Source organism: Oncorhynchus mykiss, chromosome 1 (assembly GCF_057628025.1).
Source record: "Oncorhynchus mykiss isolate SJ-2025 chromosome 1, ASM5762802v1, whole genome shotgun sequence".
NCBI lineage: Eukaryota > Metazoa > Chordata > Actinopteri > Salmoniformes > Salmonidae > Oncorhynchus > Oncorhynchus mykiss.
This window is the reverse complement of record NC_143022.1, coordinates 57,154,921-57,179,336: the sequence shown is the minus strand read 5'-3', so window position 1 is coordinate 57,179,336 and position 24,416 is coordinate 57,154,921. Positions and strand designations below refer to the sequence as shown.

Below are 24,416 nucleotides of genomic sequence, written 5' to 3'. Positions count from 1 at the left end.
GCTGCTGTAATGAAAGAGTAGAGCGAACGAAGCGTGCGTGTGCGTGTGTGCGTGCGTGCGTGCGTGTGTGTGTGTGTGCGGGGGGGGGGGGGGGGGGGGGGTGTTTGTGAGCATGTTTGTGTGTGCGTGTGTACTCGCCAGGGCTGGGGTCAATTCTATTTCAATTCCAGTCAACTCAGAAAGTAAATATTTTCCTAATTGAAAAATGGAAATTGGAATGTCAGTGTACTTCATGTCTGTGTACGTGTGTGCATACTTGCTTGTATATCCGTGTGTATATGTTTGTGTGCTTGTGTCTGTGTGTGTGGGGGGAGGGTGAGTTTGAGTAGATGTAGAGTATCTACTGGCAGCGATCAATGGTGGAGCTATTCCCCTGACACCTAGTCTTAATCACACTAACCAGGCTTATTAACAAGGACCCACTCATTACCCATAATTGACATCCCCGTCTCCCCCTCCTCCCGCTCTCTGGTTTCTCCAGTCCCCTCACTTAACCTACTGCTTAGCTTCAGTCAGTTGGATTCTTACAATCGGTTCCATGGAGAGATGAGTCCATTGCTCTGGTTCAGACTCTGAGGCCGTACTGTAATTATTAGGCAAATGGCACCTGACCGGAGTCAATCAGACAGAGATGATTTAGGCCTATTTCACTTGAGCCAATCAGACAGAGATGATGTAGACATATTACTTGAGTCAATCAGACAGAGATGATCTAGGCCAATTACTCGGTTGATCCTGTGTCTTTTAATGTCGGCCTGTGTCTGGGGGCGGAAGGGGTTTGGAAATTGACAATTATCGACTGTTTCACAGGTGTCTTATCCTCAATGTCACAGCTTCACATAATTATGCCCGTTATCACATATCTTGACCTAAAAAATAACCTATGTCATTTTTAAATCAACAGTAGCTTGTAAGGGGAAAAAACGGTGATAATTGCTGATGTGTGAGAAGGGAGCCAGCCTCATTTCCCTACTTAGTCCCAGTGGAGGCAAGGTGACAGAAGATCTGTCCCTGTTAGTCCCATTGAGGTAGAGTACAGCACCAGTACCAGAGCTAAGGTGAAAGAGATAACAGAGAGGACAGAGAATGTTTTTTTTGTCTGTCTGGCTTGACTTGGTTTGGAGAGGGGAGGTCAATGGTTATCTGGCCATGGTGTGGGTTCTGCATCTTCCAGAGAATTAGAGCCCAATAGGGTGACATCTCCGTCGTTCTCACACTAAGTGTGTTTGGAGGTACAGCTGTTACAGGGGCTATCATCAAACAGCTGAACCAGCTATGTGTGAGACCAAGGTTCCATGCGGCCGAGCCAGAGCCGCCATTACGCCATCTCCACTGAATTTTCACCTCCAGAAGACAGAATCAGACGTTTTTCCAACAGATATGAAAACAGACACTCATTCATTGACTTTCTCTTTTCATAGACATGTGTGTGAAATGGGACAAAGATGGATGCTCCAAAGCAAAACAATAAAAGGTTGGCAACAAAGCTCTTCTGACCTTCATCATCCTCATGATCTTCAGGCGTGGAAGCGCCTCTCTGGATTTTTGCATGAGTCAGAGCCTCGATGGGGGAAGTGTGGGACTGGATAGGAAGGGGGATAAGGCTGCAAGGGCCAGGGGATGCTAGTGTGGATGAGGTGTGGTAGAGATGAGGATGAGGAGGGGTTGGGGGACATTTAGTTAGGGGTTGGTTGGTGACATTTTGTACTGTTTGTACTCCTCTCCTTAGAGAGTATGTTGGTGGCATGTTGAACTGCAGGACGATGATCTGCTTGTTTCGAAGAGGGGGGAGGTTGGTACTCCTCTTGTATAGTTGTGGGGGGTAGGTAGATTGGTGTCATTTTTATTATAGTGATGACAATCAGCTCTTCTTTGCAAAAGCATTTGTATAGAGGTACTGCACTCCCCTCTCTCCATTTCCTTGTATATCATTGGGTTGGTGGTGTTTGTAGTACATGGATAAGCTAGTTTGTTTCTAGAGAAGGGAAGGAAGGGGGTACTGAGGTACTGTATAGCAGGGCTGTTTCCCAGGCAGGCCTGGCATGTGGTGTGTAATCACCTCTTGCCAGGCTCGCTCTCTCTGTGCTACAGCAGGCCGGGTCATTTGAAGTGGATGGGGGAACTGGGTGGCTGAGGCTGTTTGGGGTTCTGAGGGGCTGCTGAGCTGGGGGGGAGTAGGGGAAACAGGGGCTCAGGTTGAATGGGGCTGGGGCTAATCTGACAGCTCGTGCAGAGACTAGCTCCCAGCAGCTCTCAGCCTCCAGCCACGCCGTGCCGAGCCACAGCCGCCTTTACGCCATCTCCTCTGTAGTCTGGCCATGGGACTGGGACTGGGACTTGGAGTGCTACATGGCCTGCTGAATGCTGCTGAATGCTATCAGCACAGACGACACATTGCCCCCAGGCTGGGATTACAGACTTCTCAATCGAGAGCCAAGAATAGGAGGAGGAGGAGGAGCGGGGACCAGAGCAGTCGGAGAATGGAGGACAGTGGAGGTATTGACAGACTACTACCTCTAACAGCAGTGCAATTCTGATTCTGAGCAAGAAAGGAGGCTATCAACAGCAAAACTGGCACGCGGATCAGCAGACAGAGTCTAGGAAACCCCTAAAGCATGAAACACACTGAGAAGCTCACTGCCGATAGACTGTAGATAGGTACTTATCACAGTGGGAGGGCGTTCCTTCTCTTGGTAGAACAAAAGCGGTGCCTTCTGCGTGCTGACCCGGTAGCGATGAACCTGATGTTTCTACTTGTAGAATCGCAATGCTCGTTAGTGGCCAACAACTTGACAACAGGAGTAACAACAAAAAGGGGAAAAAGAGGGGGGGGGCATCCCTTCTCAAAAGCGAGAGGAGGAAAGATGAACAGTGAGCCATTGTTCTGAGCTAGATCGTGCTGCTGGTATACAATCATGGATATGAGCATGACTGTCCTATTGATCCCCACAGAGATCCTAATGGCAAAAACAGACGTACATTATATCTGGGTGTTCGCACTACTTGTTTTGGGTGTGCCACTTCTGTTTACAACCTTGAGTTTGTAAGCTGGAACAAGACTTCAAAAAGTATTGGAAAAAAAGAGAAGGAAAAAAGGAGGAAAATAATGCTGAATGCCAGTATTTGAATTAAGTTTCAAAGAGGAGAGGGATGTTTCCCCATGTGTGTCTCTCTGATGGAGTTACACTGAGTGAAGCTAGAGTGTTGTTGAGGTTTTTTATGGTCATACCCTCAGGCTCAGGGTCTCTGTTGTTAACTTGTGAGTGTGCTTGGAGACATGGGAGCCATGGGGAAATATTTACAGAAGGCTACAGAAGAGAATACAGAAAGTATGGAAATGTACTTCTTAATATTGAACAATAGTTGAGGACAAAGCAAATGTTTTTGTTTCTAAGGGGTTAGGAAGGACAGTGGGCCATCTAGAACTCCATAGAGATGCCAAGCATCTGTGTAGCCCCTGCTCGAGTTATCAGCACAGAGGCCCTGAAGACCGGTTCCAACATCCTGAGAACCATTACGCCCACCCACCTGCCATGCCTGCAATGATGCCTGCCCAGCTTGCTAAAGTGAAAACACAACTCAACAATTACCTCATTAAGAGCTCTCTGGTGTTGGCCGTCAAAAAGGAAAGGGGGAGGAAATAATGAATAAAAACATCAAGAGTTCCAACATTGGCTTCTCAGATAAGACTGGCACAAACACACACACATAAAGAGTGCGGTATAACAATGTCACTGTTATCCGAGGCGACTTTCCGTGCCCAGATGCGACAGAATCATGGCTATCTAGCCAACACTGTGGAGTCACAGCACGGACACATCATACAGACAACCACCTATTATCACTGTCTGATCCCAAAAAGGTTATATTCTGACTAAAGATCTATGTAGTGAGGTGCGTGTTGACTCATAACCCGCAGTCCGTGCAGTTCTATCCGCCAGTGGGGGGGGGGGGGGGGGGGGCAGAAAAATGTACGTTTAGGAAAGATTTAGTGAAGTGGTAAAAGAGGATGATAGCAGTGAATGTTATGTGTGATGATTGTGAGGCGCTATTCAAAGTCGACAGTCACAAGATTGGGACCTCAAATAGCCTACTGTTCAGATGGGTAAAGTGGGAACTGAAATCTGGACACTGATTGTAGGTCTATAACCGCTCACATAGCCTTAATATTAAAGGTGCAATATGCAGAAATCACTTCGCTAAAATTCTAAAAGCTTGTCTAATTTTAGTTCAAGTGACAAAAAAATCTGTCTATAGTGTAGAGAATCATTGTACCATCTAAACTGCTATGAAATATATTTTCAATAACCCAAAAAAGTGTATTTTCAGCTGTTTGAAGCTGGTGTGCAAAATCGAAAGTAAAAGATGCAAAGGGAAACTTAAGAACTTGAAGCATAGAAACAATGCACATAGAACAGATCTACTGCTTCTTAGACTTGCTTTCAATGAGAATGACATATCTACAACTCACATTTCTATGTGAATTTGGTCAGGTTGCCCAAAAAGCTACAAACATATTGCAGCTTTACCCCCTGCAAAATGAAGCATTTCTTGCAGTAAAATTATACACCAAATGTAGGCAAAAATTTTACTCGGGAACAAGAGTGGAAAAATATAAGCCACCTTGAGAGAATGCAAATGAGCAGTTAGATACCTTCTGTAGCGGTGCTGTCTTTATCAGCATCATAAAAGCTGATAGTATTTCAGCCAAATAAAATATGCGTCCAAGCCGAACTGAAATCTTGTTAGGTCATTTTCAGCTCCATGTATCTAATTATAGACAAGTTGACCATCAAATAGCCTACCAAAATGTCTGATATTATAAGCAGAAACATATCTAAATCAGGCAAAACAAATCCTGCACCCCGTGTGAAGAAATCCCAGCTGAATGCACAGCTGACTCGCGCACCACTAGATTTGTGTGCTAAGCTAACATGTTCCCATTGACATCAGTGGCACAATGACATAGTCCTCCCATAAACATAAACAAGGGGTGTTCTTAGACACGACGCAATGTCATTGTCACTTATGGCCTTAGAGGCGCCTTGGAGGCATCAAATGCTGTTAGACAGACAGAATGACAAACATTCATGTTGGGCTGTCATCAAAGCATGGTCTGAAGAAAAATACTTTCTCACCCATCTGCTCTTCAGAAAGAGGAAGCTATATGGATGAATATAATGCTCATCAGTCAGTGAATAAAAGGTCATTCTTTCAATGTCTCCTTGATGGTATAATGACAGACAGAAAGGGGAACACATCTTTATGTCTGTAAGCAAGCATGAACATCTCTCCCTCACACACACACACAAAGACACACACACACAAAGACACAAACACACACACACACACACACACACACACACACACACACACACACACACACACACACACACACACAAATCAGTGCTACACTTGACACACTTCTCTAGCCACACAGTGAAGTGAGTGATCTACTGAGACAAAGCAGTGGGAGGGAGGCAGGGAGGCTTAAAAGATAGGCAGGAAAATAGATGAGCGGATGGAGTGAGACTAGCATAACCTCTTCAAATGTGCTGATGTTATCAGCATGTTGAGAGAGAGACCCCAAGACACAACTATGACTAAACAACAAACAAAAACAGGTCACAACTCCTGCAACTCCGTCGCACACTAGGTATGTACATAGTCAATGGTAGGCTTCGAGGGGGCTCTTACGGTAGGTACACCAACAGATCATCCCTTGGCAGTAGTAATGTAGTACTTTATCACTGACCTCAACCTAGAGTCTCTCAGAGCGTTCACAGTCAGCCCACTGACATCCCTATCAGATCAACGCAAAATCTAAAAAAGTCTACTTGAACGGAGCAACACTCAATCATGACGCATCAAAGCCAAAGGAACTGCATAATATTAACAAATGCTATAGATTGAAGGAAAGTAGTGTAGAAATCTATCAAAAAACAATTAGGCAATCCCTTTTAGACAACTTCCTGGACAAAACGTTTCACTGTAATAGTGAAGGTGTACAATTGTAAGTAGAATGTACAATAATGACAAATGGTTTCATGAAGAATGCAAAAACCTAAGAAAGAAATTGAGAAACATATCCAACCAAAAACAAAGAGACAGAAACCTGAGCCTACGCCTTCACTATGGTGAATCACTAAAACAATACAGAAATACGGAAAAAGAAGGAACAGCACATCAGAAAACAGCTCAATCCACAGAATCTAACCACTTCTGGGAAAACTGGAACACACTCAACAAACAACGCAAAGAGTTATCTATCCAAAACGGAGAGGTGTGGATAAACCACTTGTCTAATCTTTCTGGCTCTATAACAAAGAACAGCAAAATCATATACTGTACATGATCAAATACAAGTCTTAGAATCAACTATTAAAGACTTCCAGAACCCATTGGATTTTCAATTACATTGAATGAACTACAGGACAAAATACAAGCCCTCCAACACAAAAAGGCCTGTGGTGTTGATGGTTTCCTAAATGAAATGATCAAATATACAGACCACAAATTCCAATTGGCTCTACTTAAACTCCTTAACATCATCCTCAGCTCTGGCATCTTCCCCAATATTTGGAACCAACGACTGATAAATCCACAAAAGTGGAGATAAATTTGACACCAATAACAACCGTGGGATATGCTTCGACAGCAACCTTGGGAAAATCCTCTGCATTGTCAATAACAGCAGACTACTACATTTCCTCAGTGAAAACAATGTACTAAGCAAATGTATTTTCATGCTTTGTTGACCTCAAAAAAGCTTTGAATTTAATTTGGTATGAGGATCTGGTATACCAATTGATGTAAAGTTGTGTTGGAGAAAACATACAACATCATAAAATCCATGTACAATTATATCCAAGTGTGCAGATACAATTGTCAAAAACACGCATTTCTTTCCACAGGGCTGTGGAGTGAGACAGGGATGCAGCTTAAGCCCCACCATCTTCAATATACATATATCAACGAATTGGCGAAGACATTAGAACCGTCTGCAGCACCCAGCCTCACCCTACTAGTATCTGAAGTCAAATGTTTACTGCTTGCTGATGATCTGGTGCTTCTGTCCCCAAACTGCTCTTAAATACAAGTAAAACTAAATGCATGCTATTCAACCAATCACTACTCTGGACGGTTTTGACTTAGAATATGTCGACAACTACAAATACCTAGGTGTCTGGTTAGACTGTAAACTCTCCTTCCAGACTCACATCTCCAATCCAAAGTTAAATCTAGAATTTGGCTTCCTATTTCGCAACAAAGCATCCTTCACTCATGCTGCCAAACATAAAACTGACCATCCTATCGATCCTCGACTTCGGCGATGTCATTTACAAAATAGCCTCCAATACCCTACTCAATAAATTGGATGCAGACTATCACAGTGCTATCTGTTTTCTCACTAAAACTCCATACTCTACCCACCACTGCGACCTGTACTCTCTCGTTGGCTGGCCCTTGCTTCATACTCGTCGCTAAACCCACTGGCTCCAGGTCATCTACAAGACCCTGCTAGGTAAAGGCCCCCCTTATCTCAGCTCACTGGTCACCATAGCAGCACCCACCTGTTGCACGCACTCCAGCGGTTATATCTCTCTGGTCACCACCAAAACCAATTCCTCCTTTGGCCGCCTCTCCTTCCAGTTCTCTGCTGCCAATGACTGGAAAGAACTACAAAAATCACTGGAACTGGAAACACTTATCTCCCTCACTAGCTTTAAGCACCAGCTGTCAGAGCAGTTCACAGATTACTGCACATGTACATTGCCCATCTATAATTTAGCCCAAACTACCACCTCTTCCCCTACTGAATTTATTTATTTTGCTACTTTGCACCCCATTATTTCTCTCTCTACTTTGCACATTCTTCCAGTGCAAATCAACCATTCCAGTGTTTTACTTGCTATATTGTATTTACTTCACCACCATGGCCTTTTTTTGCCTTTACCTCCCTTATCTCACCTCACTTGCTCACATTGTATAGACTTATTTTTCTACTGTATTATTGACTGTATGTTTGTTTTCCTCCATGTGTAACTCTGTGTCGTTGTATGTGTCGAACTGCTTTGCTTTATCTTGGCCAGGTCGCAATTGTAAATGAGAACTTGTTCTCAACTTGCCTACCTGGTTAAATAAAGGTGAAATAAAATACATAAAAATAAAAAACCAAGGAGGTCCTACAGCAGCACTTAGATCTTCTGCACAGTTTCTGTCAGACCTGGGCCCTGACAGTAAATCTCAGAAATACAAAAATAATGGTGTTCCAAAAAAGGTCCAGACCACAAATACAAATTCAATCTAGACACCGTTGTAGGAGAACACACAAAAGCTATACATACCTCGGCCTAAACATCAGCGCCACAGGTAACTTCCACAAAGCTGCGAACGAACTGAGAAACAAGGCAAGAAGTGCCTTTTATGCCACCAAAGGAACATAAAATGTTGACATACCAATTAGGATCTGGCAAAAAAAATACTTGAATCAGTTACAGAACCCATTGCCCTTTATGGTCTGTGTGGTCTGGGGTCAGCTCACCAACCGAGAATTAACTAAATGGGACAAACACCCAATTGAGGCTGCATGCTGAATTCTGCAAAAATATCCTCTGTGTACAACGTAAAACACCAAATAATTAATGAATTATGCCAATACCCGCTAATTATCAAAATCCAGAAAAGAGATGTACAATTCTACGACAACCTAAAAGGTGGTTGGAGATTACAGCTCTGCTTTTCACACCACGCACGCCTCCAACTCATTCATCAAGTTTGCAGACAACATTACAGTGGTAGGCTTGATTACCAACAACGACGAGACGGCCTACAGGGAGGAGGTGAGGGCCCTCGGAGTGTGGTGCCAGGAAAATAACCTCACACTCAACGTCAACAAAACAAAGGAGATGATTGTGGACTTAAGGAAACAGCAGAGGGAGCACTCCTTATCCACATCGATGGGACAGTAGTGGAGAAGGTGGAAGGTTTTAAGTTCCTTGGCGTACACATCACTGACAAACTAAATTGGTCCACCCACACAGACAACGTGGTGGAAAAGGCGCAACAGCGCCTCTTCAACCTCAGGAGGCTGAATAAATTTGGCTTGTCACCAAAAACACTCAAACTTTTACAGATGCACAATCGAGAGCATCCTGTCGGGCTGTATCACTGCCTGGTACGACAACTGCTCCGCCCACCACCGTAAAGCTCTCCAGAGGGTAGTGAGGTCTGCACAACGTATCACCGGCGGCAAACTATCTGCCCTCCAGGACACCTACACCACCCGCTGTCACAGGAAGGCCAAAAAGATCATCAAGGACAATAACCACCCGAGCCACTGCAATGTTCACCCCGCCATCATCCAAAAGGTGAGGTCAGTACAGGTGCATCAAAGCTGGGACCGATAGGCTGAAAAACAGCTTCTATCTCAAGGCTATCAGAATGTTTAACAGCCATCATTAACATTGAGTGGCTTCTGCCAACATACAGACTCAATCTCTAGCCACTTTAATAATTCATAATTGAATGTAATAAATGTATCACTAGTCACTAAACAATGCCACTTTATATAATGTTTACATGCCCTACATTACTCATCTCATATGTATATAATGTAGTCTATACCATCCACTGGATCTTGCCTATGCCGTTCGGCCATCGCTCATCCATATATTTATACGTAAATATTCTTATTCATTCCTTTACACTTCTGTGTATAAGGTAGTTGTTGTGAAATTGTTAGATTACTTGTTAGATATTACTGCACGGTCAGAACTAGAAGCACAAGCATTTCTCTACACTCGCCTTAACATCTGCTAACCATGTGTATGTGACCAATAAAATTTGATTTGATTTGAAGTGATTTCCAAACCTTCCATAACAAAGCCATCACCTACAGAGAGATGAAGCTGGAGAGGAGTCCCATAAGCAAGTTGGTCCTGGGGCTCTTTTCACAAACACAAACAGACCCCACAGAGCCCCAGGACAGCAACACAATTACACCCAACCAAATCATGAGAAAACAAAAAGATAATTACTTGACACATTGAAAATAATTAACCTCTCTAGGGTAGGGGGGCAGCATTCTGAATTTTGGATGAAAAGCATGCCCAAATTAAACTGCCTGCTACTCGGGCCCAGAAGATATGATATGCATATAACTGATAGATTGGGATAGAGAACACTCTAAAGTTTCCAAAATAGTGTCTGTGAGTATAACAGAACTGATTTAGCAGGCGAAAACTTGAGAAAAATCCATTCAGGAAGTATTTTTTTTTTGGTTTTGTAGTTTTCTATTCAATACCATTACAGTATCCATTGACTTAGGACTATATTTGCAGTTTCTATGCCTTCCACTAGATGTCCACAGTCTTTAGAAATCTTTTCAGGCTTGTATTCTTATAAATGAGGGAGTAAGACCAGTCTGAATGAGTGGACCCTAACGTGACGCATAATTTTTTTCAGGCTCATGTGCATTTCTTGTTTACCTTTTATATTGAGGACGTTATTGTCCGGTTTAAATATTATAGATCATTTAGGCTAAAAAAACAACCTGAGGATTGAATATAAACATCGTTTGACATGTTTCTATGAACTTTACGGATACAATTAGGATTTTTTCGTCTGATTATTTTGACTGAGTTTGAGCCTGTGGATTACTGAATAAAATGGTTTTTGGATATAAAGAGACTTCATCGAACAAAAGGAACATTTATTGAGTAAATGAATGTCTTCTGATTGCCACCATATGAAGATCATCAAAGGTAAGGGATTAATTTGATCTCTAATTCTGAGTTTTGTAACGCTTCTGCTTAGCTGGTTACTGTTTGTAATAATTTCTCAACTGGCTATGTTCTGGGCTAGGTAGGATCTGGGCTAGGTATGCTTTCACCGAAAAGCATTTTATAAATATGACACTGTGGTTGGTTTAACAATAAGTTAATCTTTAAACCTATGTAAAATATGTTTTGTTTTCTGAATTTTTATAATGAGCATTTCTGTAATTGAATTTGGCGCTCTGCAACCTCACTGGATGTTGGCCAGATGGGACGCTAGCATCCCACGTACTCTAGAGAGGTTAACAAAAAAACTGAGCATACAAGAATGCTATTTGGCCCTAAACAGAGAGTACACAGTGAAAGAATACTTGACCACTGTGACCGACTCAAAATTAAGGAAAGCTTTGACTATATACAGACTCAGTGAGCATAGCTTTGCTATTGAGAAAGCCCACCAAAGGCAGACCTGGCTCTCAAGAGAAGACAGGCTATGTGCACACAGCCCACGAAACTGAGCTGCATTTCCTAACCTCCTGCCAAATGTATGACCATATTAGAGACACATATTTCCCTCAGATTACACAGACCCACAAAGAATTTCAAAACAAAATTTTGCTAAACTCCCATATCTATATGGTGAAATAACGCAGTGTACAATCACAGCAGCAATATTTGTGAAAGAAAAAGGTTAACCGGGTAACCGGTGAAGATCCAACACCATTGTAAATACTAGAGGTTGACCGATTAATCGGAATGGCCGATTAATTAGGGCCGATTTCAAGTTTTCATAACAATTGGAAATCGGTATTTTTGGACACAGATTTGGCCGATTTTTTTTCTACACCTTTATTTAAATAGGCAAGTCAGTAAGAACACATTCTTATTTTCAATGACGGCCTAGGAACGGTGGGTTAAGTGCCTTGTTCAGGGGCAGAACGATAGATTTTTACCTTGTCAGCTCTGGGATTAAATCTTGCAACCTTACAGTTAACTAGTCCAACGCTCTAACCACCTGCCTCTCATTGCACTCCACGAGGAGCCTGCCTGTTACACGAATGCAGTAAGAAGCCAAGGTAAGTTGCTAGCTAGAATTAAACTTATCTTATAAAAAACAATCAATCAATCATAATCACTAGCTTAACTACACATGGTTGATGATATTACTAGTTTATCTAGCGTGTTTTGTGTTGCATATAATCAATGCGGTGCACATTCGCGGAAACGTGTAACTAACCATAAACATCAATGCCTGTCTTAAAATCAATACCTGCATATTTAGCCTGCATATTTAGCTAAAATAAATCCAGGTTAGCAGGCAATATTAACCAGGTGAAATTGTGTCACTTCTCTTGCATTCATTGCACGCAGAGTTATGATAATAATAAACGTTTTGTTTTCAAAATGATAGTTTCCGTATTCGAACATATTAATGACCAAAGGCTCGTATTTCTGTGTGTTATTATGTTATAATTAAGTCTATGATTTGATATTTGATAGAGCAGTCTGACTGAGCGATGGTAGGCACCAGCAGGCTCGTAAGCATTCATTCAAACAGCACTTTTGTGCGTTTTGCCAGCAGCTCTTCACTGTGCTTCAAGCATTGCGCTGTTTATGACTTCAAGCCTATCAGCTCCTGAGATTAGGCTGGTGTAACCGATGTGAAATGGCTAGCTAGTTAGTTAATAGTGTTTCAAACATCACTCGCTCTGAGACTAGGAGTAGTTGTTCCCCTTGCTCTGCATGGGTAACACTGCTTCGAGGGTGGCTGTTGTCAATGTGTTCCTTGTTCGAGCCCAGGTTGGAGCGAGGAGAGGGACGGAAGCTATACTGTTACACTGGCAATACTAAAGTGCCAATAAGAACACCCAATAGTCAAAGGTATATGGAATACAAATGGTATAGAGAGAAATAGTCCTATAAATACTATATTAACTACAACCTAAAACCTCTTACCTTGGAATATTGAAGTCTCATGTTAAAAGGAACCACCAGCTTTCATATGTTCTCATGTTCTGAGCGAGGAATTTAAACGTTAGCTTTTTTACATGGCACATATTGCACTTTTACTTTCTTCTCCAACACTTTGTTTTTACATTATTTAAACCAAATTGAACATGTTTCATTATTTATTTGAGGCAAAATTGATTTTTATTGATGTATTATATTAAGTTATATAAGTGTTAATTCAGTATTGTTATAATTGTCATTATTACAAATGAAAATTAGCCGATTAATTGGCATCGGCTTTCTTTGGTCCTCCAATAATTGGTATCGGCGTTGAAAAATCATAATCGGTCGACCTCTAGTAAATACAACCCATGTTTATGTTTTTTTATTTTCCCCTTTGTACTATAACTATTTGCACATCATTACAACACTGTATATAGACATAATATGACATTTGAAATGTATTTATTATTTTGGAACTTTTGTGAGTGTAATATTTACTGTTCACTTTTTATTGTTTATTTCACTTTTGTTTATCCATTTCACTTGCTTTGGCAATGTAAACATATGTTTCCCATGCCAATATAGCTCCTTGAATTGAATTAAACAGAGAATATGTGTCACAGGAGAGAGTTCTATTAAACCATTAAACCATTAAGGCCGCCTTCCTTCTTCTCCCTCCTCCCACCCTAAACTAGCCAGAGCCGTCTGCGGCTGAAAACTAGGCCAGTCTCCTGTCCTTGTGTATCGGTTCACTGACTGACTTCCTGGCGCCCTGTTTAGACAAAGGCAGCGTTTTCTCTTTCACTGCTTCTTTAAAAGCACACACACTCATTGACCGGTCATGCTGGACTTCCAAAATGACATGTCTTACTGCGGGATATTAGACATCTCCAAAAGCATTGGAGAGGAATGTTCAAGGTGAGGGACTTCTCTTCAAAATCAGCTGAGAAGGAGGTAATGACATGCAAACAATTGGGGAAAGACTAATTAAGAAATATTTCAGTCTGTGTTCCTAAAATGTAATCTGTCTTGTCCGGTTTCGTGACATCATCAGCGTCTCCTCCGACACTTGACCTGTCAGAGTGTCGGACGTCTGTCAAGTGTCTCGCCTTTGACCTCTCTGTGTCTTGCTGTGTGTTTGACAGCATTGTTTATTCAGTAGAAAGACAGTTAATAGGCTGGATATTGATGTGTAGGAATCAGACAATAGACACGGCACGCTGTTTGCCTCCAGTCTCAAAGATGTCCCTCTCTGTTTCACACATTGTTGTTGTGGTCGCCTTCGAATGAAGAGATCATGGGTCAGTTAATCTCCATTTACAGTGCCTCTTAATCCAGGACTAGACATAATATGTGTTCAGGAAACTGCCCCCAAATTGCCCCAATCCTATCTGAGGTTGTAGTATCTGGCTGGTATTAGTCAACATAGGACCTCTGCAAAATAATGGACTACTGCGCAAATAGCAGACTCCAAATAACAGTGTAATTCAGTATTTCCAAATCAGATATGCTATCGTTGTGGTTGACGGTATAGGCTATTTGCATGGTGAATTTATCACTAGGTCACCATTAGGCGACAGGGTCTAAATCTCCTTGAAATGTTGATTGTTTCTCTGTGATTCTCCAACTGTTAACATATGAAAGGGCCCATTAGGGGAGAGCATGTTACTATCTTCAGATTAGCAATGGTCATTTTGGCCCGTGATGTTGTTGACTGGTTTGCTAAACAGCTCTCCCTTTTCTCTCTCTCCCTCTATAGCTTTCTCCCCTCATTCTCCACCGACTCTCTATGTCTCTCTCTTTCTCTCCCTCTCACTTTCCACCCATCCTCTCTCCCCATCCTCTCTCCCCCTCTCCTCTCTCTCTCGCTTTCTCCCCCTCCTCTCTGTCTGTCTCTCCCCTCTCCCCCCTCTGTCTAAACAGTGTTCTGTCATTTAGCAAAGCTGTACTGCTGCTTCCCATTGAGTGGCTGAGCGTTGTTTGGATTTCTATAGTGGAGAAGAACAATGAAGTCTGGTCTGTTGCACACACACAAGTGCACACACACTATGAGCATGGTCTGTGAGAGCCAGCGTACCTGTGCGTGACTGCCACAGCAGGGGAGTGTGTGTGAGTGGCTCTCACACTGTGCTCCACTCTGACCCAACCAGCCCCAAACCAGCATCACACAAATTAACTCACAAATACACACACTCTTAAGCTATGCAAACACTACAATCACACTCTCCCACAGATTAGATTCAAATATACATGTATTACACATACAGTACAGTACAAATTGAACTGCACACAAAGCCAAGCAATAATACAGTAGCACTTCAAAATACTGGAGCAGTCAATAAAATAGATCCCAGCTTTGACCCGAAATACAAACATCACAAAGCTAAGATTCACAAATTCTAATGAAAATGCATAAATTACCACCACGCACACAATGGCACACAGTCAATCCCTCATTCCCCTTCTTTCAATTCAATTCAAGGGCTTTATTGGCATGGGAAACATGTGTTAACATTGCCAAAGCAAGTGAGGTAGATAATATATAATCTTTATATATATATCTTTCTCCCTTTCCCGTTCTCTCTCTCCCTCTAGCTCCCTTCTTCTAGTGAATCCCCATTCACTTCCCAAGGACACCACTCTGCCATTCCATTCCCTCCACCATCCTGCCTTTTCCATCCCTCTCCATTGTTCTTTCACAATATTCAGCCTCAAGTAAGATGCCCTCCCATCACCCTGCGAATTGGAATTCAATATGCTGTATTGGCATGACCATGAAATATCAGTAGACTGTCTATAGTCCCTCTCCCTTTGCCCCTCTCGAACTCTCAAATTCCAAATTAACTTGAAAGTAATGGATCAATGTTGACAAAGCAATGCAATACAAAATAATTACGGAATATAAAAGGAATTGGTGTCAAATGGATGCTTTACAATTCCTCTTTCTCCCTCTCTCCCACTTTCTTTCTCCCCCTATATCCCCCTCTCAATCACTCCACCTCTACCTCCCTGAATGTGGGTGTTGTTCTTCTGTGAGAGAATTAACAGGTTGGTGTGTGTGAGTCAGAGAGGATTAAAACAGTACAACATAGGCAGGAGAAGCAGCACTCTGCTCCATCTGAGCGTTGCCTGGCTTTCTGTTATCTATGTTTAGAAACAGAACTCTGGATTCTTTATCCTCACTCTCCCTCTCACAAAGACACTGCTGTCTTTCAGTGGAAAAATACGACTTGGATGGGGACGTGACTTGGAGCTGTGCAACAGGCACAATATTCAGCACAGTGAAAATGGCTTTGAAAAGAAAGAGAGAGAAAAAGTATCTTCAAGATGACTTAAATAAAGAGCTGTTTCCTGGATGGAGTGGGCCAAGAGGGTCAGGCCCTAATGTCTCTAAATGGCAAGGCTGTGCTCACTGAGCCTCTCTCTCTCTCTCTGTTTCTTTCACTCTTTCCACTTTTTCTTCAGCAGTATCTCGATCACACCACTTAGTCTCTAAAAACGGCCTTATCTTATGAGGTGAGAGTAGAGATCGAGAGCTCAGGTGAGAAAAACAATTAGGGCCTGCTATTCTGAATTTCAGCCATGCAGGATCCTCCCCCGTGACCGTGGAGCATTAACAGATGAAGCATATTCCTTAAATGAGCACCTGAACACCTAAAGCTTAACAGCAGCCGTTACAATAGGACATGGTGCTGCTACTAGACTGGCTAAAGGATTTACTGTAATTAATGAATGTGTGGGGGGACTGCTTGTCTCTCGCTCTCTCTCCTTCTCTCCCTCTCACTGTCTCCCTCGCTCACCATGGCCAGTATCTCCTCTCCTCAAAAGCACATACAGAAGCCCCCTTAATGGTTGGATGTTAGATCACACACGGCTTTAGAAGACAAAACCAACAGCAACTGTTCCTCTTTCGCTTAGAAACTGGCATCAAGAAACAGCATTACAAAAGGCAAAAGTGAAGAGAGCAAATTTAACAAAATAACATGATGCAGGCAGAAAAAAGTCCTTGTTTACTGAGACAAACTTTGCCCCTCTTCCTCCTCTCCCCCTTTCTCCCATCCCCCTCCCTCTCTTGCCCAGCCAGCTGTCTATACACCTGCTCTCGCTCTCTTTCTGTTTCTCTCCGTCATTCTAACTCTCTCTCTAATTCCCCTTCTCTTTCCCTCCCTCTCCCTCTCCCTCTCTCCCTCTCTCTCGCTCTCTCTCTCCTTCCTTATCTTCCTTATCTTCTACGTATCTCTCCTCTGCTCTTCTAGTGCCATATCTCCTTATATGGAACCAGAAGACTGGTGTGTGCGACTGGTGGGGGGACCGTGTGTGTGTGCGCAAATTATCCTAATTGCACAAGGGCTATCCAGCCTGTCACTATTTCACTCCCCATTATCCTCCCATCTCCGTGGCTTACCATCTCTCTCCAAATCCAGGTTCTACCCCCAATGAGCTGTCATAATATGCCTAAACATGGGATAGAAATAAAAAAAGTGAGAGCAGCACTAAAACCCAGTAATTTCCCATACCAACCCCCGTCCTCATACCCCCATATCTGATCAGCTCAATCCAGCTCTGTCATTAAATCACTGTCACTGCCGCAGTTTATTTAAACCTCCACCCCCCCCCCTTCCTCCCTGTGCCCAACCGTATCACATTTATAATGCTAATGCTCTCACACACACACACACACACACACACACACACACACACACACACACACAACCCAGGCATTGGTTTAAAGGTGCTTCCCTGAAGGGCTCAGCCTGAGCTACACTGTCATTTTCACGCCCAGGATAAACGTCTCGATTTATATACACTACTCACTACTGTTCTTTTTCTGCTCTTCTTTTCTCCTTCTCTGTATCTATTGCTCTCTTCTACTTCTGCATATTAACCCATATGAAATTCCAGGTTGTTGTTTTTTTACAGCTAACTAATTGAGAACATTGGTCTTACGAACAAAACATTCTACGCTTAAGAAATATGTATTCTATCGTTGGTATGTTGAAGAACTAAGAGAGATAACAGTATACAAAATGTTAACACATCCAGAGATAGAGATTTAAGTGTCTGGGACGAATGGGCTAGCTAACATGTATTGTATAGAAATGTCTCTTTGTCTTTCTCTCTCGTTTTTTCTCTCTCCCTCTCGCTCCCCCTACATCCCTCTTTTTATCTCTCTCGCTCTCTCTCTGGGTCATCATCCTCCCGGTTAAGTGGACTCTGGCCAGTGTGAGTGACTGGGTGATGCCGAAACACACACACTGGTGGCACCTTAATTGGGGAAGACAGGAGTAGTAATGGCTCTAACAGAATAAATGGAATAGTTTCAAACACATCACTCACTCCATTCCAGACATTATTATGAACCATACTCCCCTCACCAGCTTCCTGTGACACACATAGAGACACACATACACACAGTTCTAAGGTCACTACGTGTTTTCCTGGCCGGAACAGGTGTCATGCAGACAGCGTACCGGAGTGCAGGTGTGGGAAAGGTGAATTCACTATAAACATTTTCTCTCTTTTTCTCTCTACTCTTATTTCATCTTATTTCTGTCAGTGTGGATCTAGCTGCTCTATTCTCTTGCTCCATCTCTTTCCCTCTTTCTTTCCATCCCTCGCTTCTCGGTCTCTCTCATTCAGCGTGTGTGATCTCTTTTTCCATTAGTTAGTTTCTCCTGAGGATATAACGCCACCTACACACATTGAGCATGGGGCAGCCGGATCACACAACACAGAACAGAAATACCAGCAGAGTTGCAGCTAGCTCAGAACAGAAAAACTACTTCACTCAGCATCAATACTTGTTACAGTTACATAAATGGCAGTTTATATCCATCCACCACACAAACACACACGTCACAACAGCTCCACAATGTGAAAGCAAACCTTGTTAAACTGTACTGAGAAACACGCAGCATGAAGTACATACTGTACAACAACCTGAAAGAGTCTATTTAGCATATAATGTTAAAAGATTTAATAAAACATTTTCTCCAAAAATATTTTGTTCTATTTCCATGAATAAAACAGCAAAGGGGACAAATAAAGACCAAAAACAAAACAATATACCATAAGGATTCAGAATAAATGTTCAGTCAACACACAGTTCCTTCAGAAAGTATTCACACCCCTTGATTTTTTTACCATTTTGTTGTGTTAAAAAGTGGGATTCAAATGGATATACAGTGCCTTAAGAAAGTATTCGGCCCCCTTGAACTTTGCAACCTTTTGCCACATTTCAGGCTTCAAACATAAAGATATAAAACTGTATTTTTTTGTGAAGAATCAACAACAAGTGGGACACAATCATGAAGTGGAACGACATTTATTGGATATTTCAAACTTTTTTAACAAATCAAAAACTGAAAAATTGGGCGTGCGAAATTATTCAGCCCCTTTACTTTCAGTGCAGCAAACTCTCTCCAGAAGTTCAGTGAGGATCTCTGAATGATCCAATGTTGACCTAAATGACTAATGATGATAAATACAATCCACCTGTGTGTAATCAAGTCTCCGTATAAATGCACCTGCACTGTGATAGTCTCAGAGGTCCGTTAAAAGCGCAGAGAGCATCATGAAGAACAAGGAACACACCAGGCAGGTCCGAGATACTGTTGTGAAGAAGTTTAAAGCCAGATTTGGATACAAAAAGATTTCCCAAGCTTTAAACATCCCAAGGAGCACTGTGCAAGCGATAATATTGAAATCGAAGGAGTATCAGACCACTGCAAATCTACCAAGACCTGGCCGTCCCTCTAAACTTTCAGCTCATACCAGGAGAAGATTGATCAGAGATGCAGCCAAGAGGCCCATGATCACTCTGGATGAACTGCAGAGATCTACAGCTGAGGTGGGAGACTCTGTCCATAGGACAACAATTGTATATTGCACAAATCTGGCCTTTATGGAAGAGTGGCAAGAAGAAAGCCATTTCTTAAAGATATCCATAAAAAGTGTTGTTTAAAGTTTGCCACAAGCCACCTGGGAGACACACCAAACATGTGGAAGAAGGTGCTCTGGTCAGATGAAACCAAAATTGAACTTTTTGGCAACAATGCAAAACGTTATGTTTGGCGTAAAAGCAACACAGCTGAACACACCATCTCCACTATCAAACATGGTGGTGGCAGCATCATGGTTTGGGCCTGCTTTTCTTCAGCAGGGACAGGGAAGATGATTAAAATTGATGGGAAGATGGATGGAGCCAAATACAGGACCATTCTGGAAGAAAACCTGATGGCGTCTGCAAAAGACCTGAGACTGGGACGGAGATTTGTCTTCCAACAAGACAATGATCCAAAACATAAAGCAAAATCTACAATGGAATGGTTCAAAAATAAACATATCCAGGTGTTAGAATGGCCAAGTCAAAGTCCAGACCTGAATCCAATCGAGAATCTGTGGAAAGAACTGAAAACTGCTGTTCACAAATGCTCTCCATCCAACCTCACTGAGCTCGAGCTGTTTTGCAAGGAGGAATGGGAAAAAATGTCAGTCTCTCGATGTGCAAAACTGATAGAGACATACCCCAAGCGACTTACAGCTGTAATCGCAGCAAAAGGTGGCGCTACAAAGTATTAACTTAAGGGGGCTGAATAATTTTGCACGCCCAATTTTTCAGTTTTTGATTTGTTGAAAAAGTTTGAAATATCCAATAAATGTCATTCCACTTCATGATTGTGTCCCACTTGTTGTTGATTCTTCACAAAAAAATACAGTTATATATATTATATCTTTATGTTTGAAGCCTGAAATGTGGCAAAAGGTCGCAAAGTTCAAGGGGGCTGAATACTTTCGCAAGGCACTGTAATTGTCATCTTTTGTCAACAATCTACACAAAGTGAACAAATTATAAGAATTCTATTAATGGGAAACATTTTGAGTCAATGCATATTAGAATCACCTTTGGCAGTGATTACAGGTGTGTCTTTCTGGGTAAGTCTCTAAGAGCTTTGCACACCTGGATTGTACATTAATTGCCCATTATTCTTTAAAAAAATATTCAAGCTCTGTCAAGTTAATTGTTGATCATTGCCCGACAGCCATTTTCAAGCGTTGCCATAGATTTCCAAGCCGATTTATGCCAAAACTGTAACTAGGCCACTCAGGAACATTCAATGTCATCTTTGTAAGTAAGTAAGTCCAGTGTATAATTGGCATTGCGTTTTAGGTTATTGTCCTCCCGAAAGGTGAATTTTTCTCCCAGTTTGTTTTGGAAAGCAGACTGAACCAGGTTTTCCTCTAGGACTTTGCTGAACTCTATTCCTTTTCTTTTATTCCTAAGAAAACTCCCTAGTCCTTGCCGATGACAATCATACCCATAACATGATGCAGCCACCACCATGCACGTAATGCTTAGCATAAAAATATATATACATATTCTTTGCCACATTTTTGCAGTATTACTTTAGTGCGTTATTGCAAACTTTGCTGAACTCTATTCCTTTTCTTTTAATCCTAAGAAAACTCCCTAGTCCTTGCCGATGACAATCATACCCATAACATGATGCAGCCACCACCATGCACGTAATGCTGAGCATAAAAATATATATACATATTCTTTGCCACATTTTTGCAGTATTACTTTAGTGCGTTATTGCAAACAGGACGCATGTATTGGAATATTTTTACTCTGTACAGGTTTCCTTCTTGTCACTGATTTAGGTTAGTATTGTGGAGTAACGACAATGTTGTTGATCCATCCTCAGTTTTCTCCTATCACTGCCATTTAACTCTGTAACTGGTTTAAAATTACCATTGGCCTCATGGTGAAATCCCTTAGCGGTTTCCTTCCTCGCCGCCAACTGAGTTAAGAAGGACACCTGCATCTTTGTAGAGACTAGGTGTATTGATACACCATCCAAAGTGTAACTAACAATTTCACCATGCTCAAATGGATATATATATATTCAATGTCTGTTTTTTTTACCCTTCTTTTCAAGATACTAGAAAAACTCCATGGTCTTTGTCGTTGAATCTGTGTTTGCAATTCACTGCTCGACTGAGAGACCTTACAGATAATTGTATGTTTGGGTTACAGAGATGACTAGTCATTCAAAAATCATGTTAAACACCATTGTTGCACACAGAGTTAGTCCATGACACTTATTATCTGAATAGTTAGGCACATTTTTACTCCTGAAGCTATTTAGGCTTGCCATAAAGGAATTGAAAACTTATTTACGCATGACATTTCAGCTTTACAGTTTTTATTAATTTGTGAACAAAAATCTAAAAACATAATTCCACTTTGACATTATGGGGTATTTTGTGTAGATCAGTGACACAAAATAGAATTGTAATAAAGGCTATATTCAAGCTGTAACACAGCAAAATGTGGGAAAAGTCAAGGGGTGTAAATACTTTCTGAAGGCACTGTATCTATAACAGAGCTTGTGGCAACTACCACCTAAATACAGCCAACCATCAAGTGATCCCGCTCAGTCCATCTGTGTGATGGGAACATGCCCCACATTTTTTAGCAATTGGAGCCAAAAAAATCTGCTTAAAAACAACTCTAATTATATATCATAGATAGGAAATAGTTGTTTATCTCTTACCTTTAATAAAGACAATGGTTGATATCAGTGATGCAAAATATGTATCAAACACAATCAAACACAACACAAGCAGTCTCCTCAGAATGCACATGCACGCACACACACACACACACACACACACACACACACACACACACTGCTGGGTGTAGGTAGAATAGTCAGTGCACTCACCTTGGTACTCCTGTCCGGGGGTGTAGGCAGTGGGGTTCCCAGCGATCTGTAGGGTGAGGAGCACCTCTCCCCCTCCCTTGGCTACCCCGGACCCCTCCAGCTCCCCATGGTGGGTACACAGGAAGAAGAAGGGGTTGAAGCGGGGGTAGAAGCCTGCTGCTGGGGGGCTCCCCAAATCCACACCGGTCCCCAACACCAGGGCCAGCAGGGCACAGCCGAGGGCACCCCAGACAGAGGCCCATGCCATCACCCTGAAAAACGACGGAATGAGGGAGAGAGGGATGAAGAAGAGGAGGGAGAGTGGTGGTGTGTGGAGAAAGGTAGTCACAGGTAGAGTTCCAGTAAGATGGCTTGAGGGCTGGAGTCCACACTTGGTCGACTTGAATAGAGAAAGTCTGGTTCTGGGTTCTGAAAACAGTGTGTGTAAATATGTGTGTGTGTGGTTGGTTATAAGCAGACTGTACTGTAGCACTCCTTTTCTCTCCTCTGTTCCGCCTTTTCTCTCTTCTCTCTTCCTTCCACTCTGTGGGAGTTCAGAGCTAGTCTTTGCTGTCCTGTTCCGCGGTTTAAATACCTCCCCTTCACCCACCCCTCCCTCCCTCTCTCTTTCAGACCCAGGCGTGCTGTACGCTCTCTGTGAGCCGGCCTCCCTCCCTATTCCTCTCTCATCCAGCTCTCTCCTCCCTCTTTTTCTGTCAGTCATTCTATCACTCTGTTTCTCTCTCTCCAGCTCACTCTCTCTCTATCCCCAGCTCCCTCTAGCCCACTGTATCACTCCACCCAGGACCCTTCCACCCCTCTCTCTCTCCAGAGACCTTAGCTGTCTTATCTCTCTTCATCTGTTGGTTTCTTTATCCCCACCATGGGCATAGAGAGAGAGATCCTAGCTTATTCACACTTTCCTTTGTCTTTTTCCCCATCCACCACCCAGCCTGTCTCCTCCTCTTCTCCTCTACCACCTAGTATCACACCTCCCTCCCCTCCTTTTTCTCTTCCCTCTCTCTCTCAGCTCTCCATCTCACTTAGTCCCCCTCCCCTCTGCCTGTCTTCATACTAACCCCTTCTCTCTATATATGTCTCCTTGTCTCTGTCTCCTCAGCTATGTATTTTTACCCAATTCCAAGTATTTTGTTTTTCCTCCTCCTCTTCTCTCGTTGCTTTTTTTATGGGGTTTCCTTCAGAATCTCCTTTTCCATCCGATTCTCCAACTTTCTCTTTCTTCACTGTCAGAGCCCAGCCAGCTTCTGCTTTCTCCCTTCTTTCCCTTTCTCTCTCTCTCCCTATTTCACTCTCCCTCCCTCCCCCTGTTCTCTGGTCTAGACTAACTCCCCACTATAGAGCAGAGTAGACACCAGAGCCGATAATTCTGTTTTCACCCCGTATGTGTCTATAGCCCGGCTTCCAAATCATAGCTTAGTATCTCCCTCTCTCTTTCTGTATACTAGCTCTCTCTTTCTCACTCTCCCTCTTCCTGGAATAAACAAAAACAGCATGGAGCTACTCCTCCTACCTCTCGTCCACACACTATCTCCATCTGTTTCTCTCTCTCTCTCCATTCTACAACAAGTACAGCTTCAATGACTTACAAAAACGATGCATCTTTCTCCATAGCCAACACAGTGCATTATACATATACATACCGCCTTACATCTCTGTAACACAACTCAAAACTAAATAAACAACATTAAAGCAGACTAAACCAATAATAATTTTCAAAAGCGGTCTTTAGACCTCCGACGCTGGTGAGTGGTGAGCCAATGCTCTGCTCTGATCTGATCTGTCTCTCTCTACTCAGCCGTGTGTGTGTCTGCTGTCTCTCTCCTCAGCCAGTATGTTTGTGGTTTTGTGGTTAAACTCCGGTACAGACATAAGCAGCAGCCTAGCATGCTGAGCGAGCTGCAACACACACACACACACACACACACACACTGCTGACCTGCTCGCGAAGCAGCAA

General features: G+C 42.5%; 1 protein-coding gene across 4 annotated transcripts in view; it reads right to left on the bottom strand.

Moving 5' to 3' along the window:
• LOC110532453 (reelin) overlaps positions 1 to 23,410 on the bottom strand; it is a 297,868-nt gene extending 274,458 nt beyond the window's left edge. For all 4 annotated transcript variants that reach the window (XM_090234988.1, XM_090234991.1, XM_090234993.1 and 1 more), the window contains exon 1: positions 22,463 to 23,410. In XM_090234988.1, the coding sequence (XP_090091114.1) occupies positions 22,463 to 23,165 (703 nt within the window). In that variant the 5' untranslated portion in view covers positions 23,166 to 23,410. The remainder of the gene's footprint in view (positions 1 to 22,462) is intronic.
• Between the last annotated feature and the right edge of the window lie 1,006 nt (positions 23,411 to 24,416).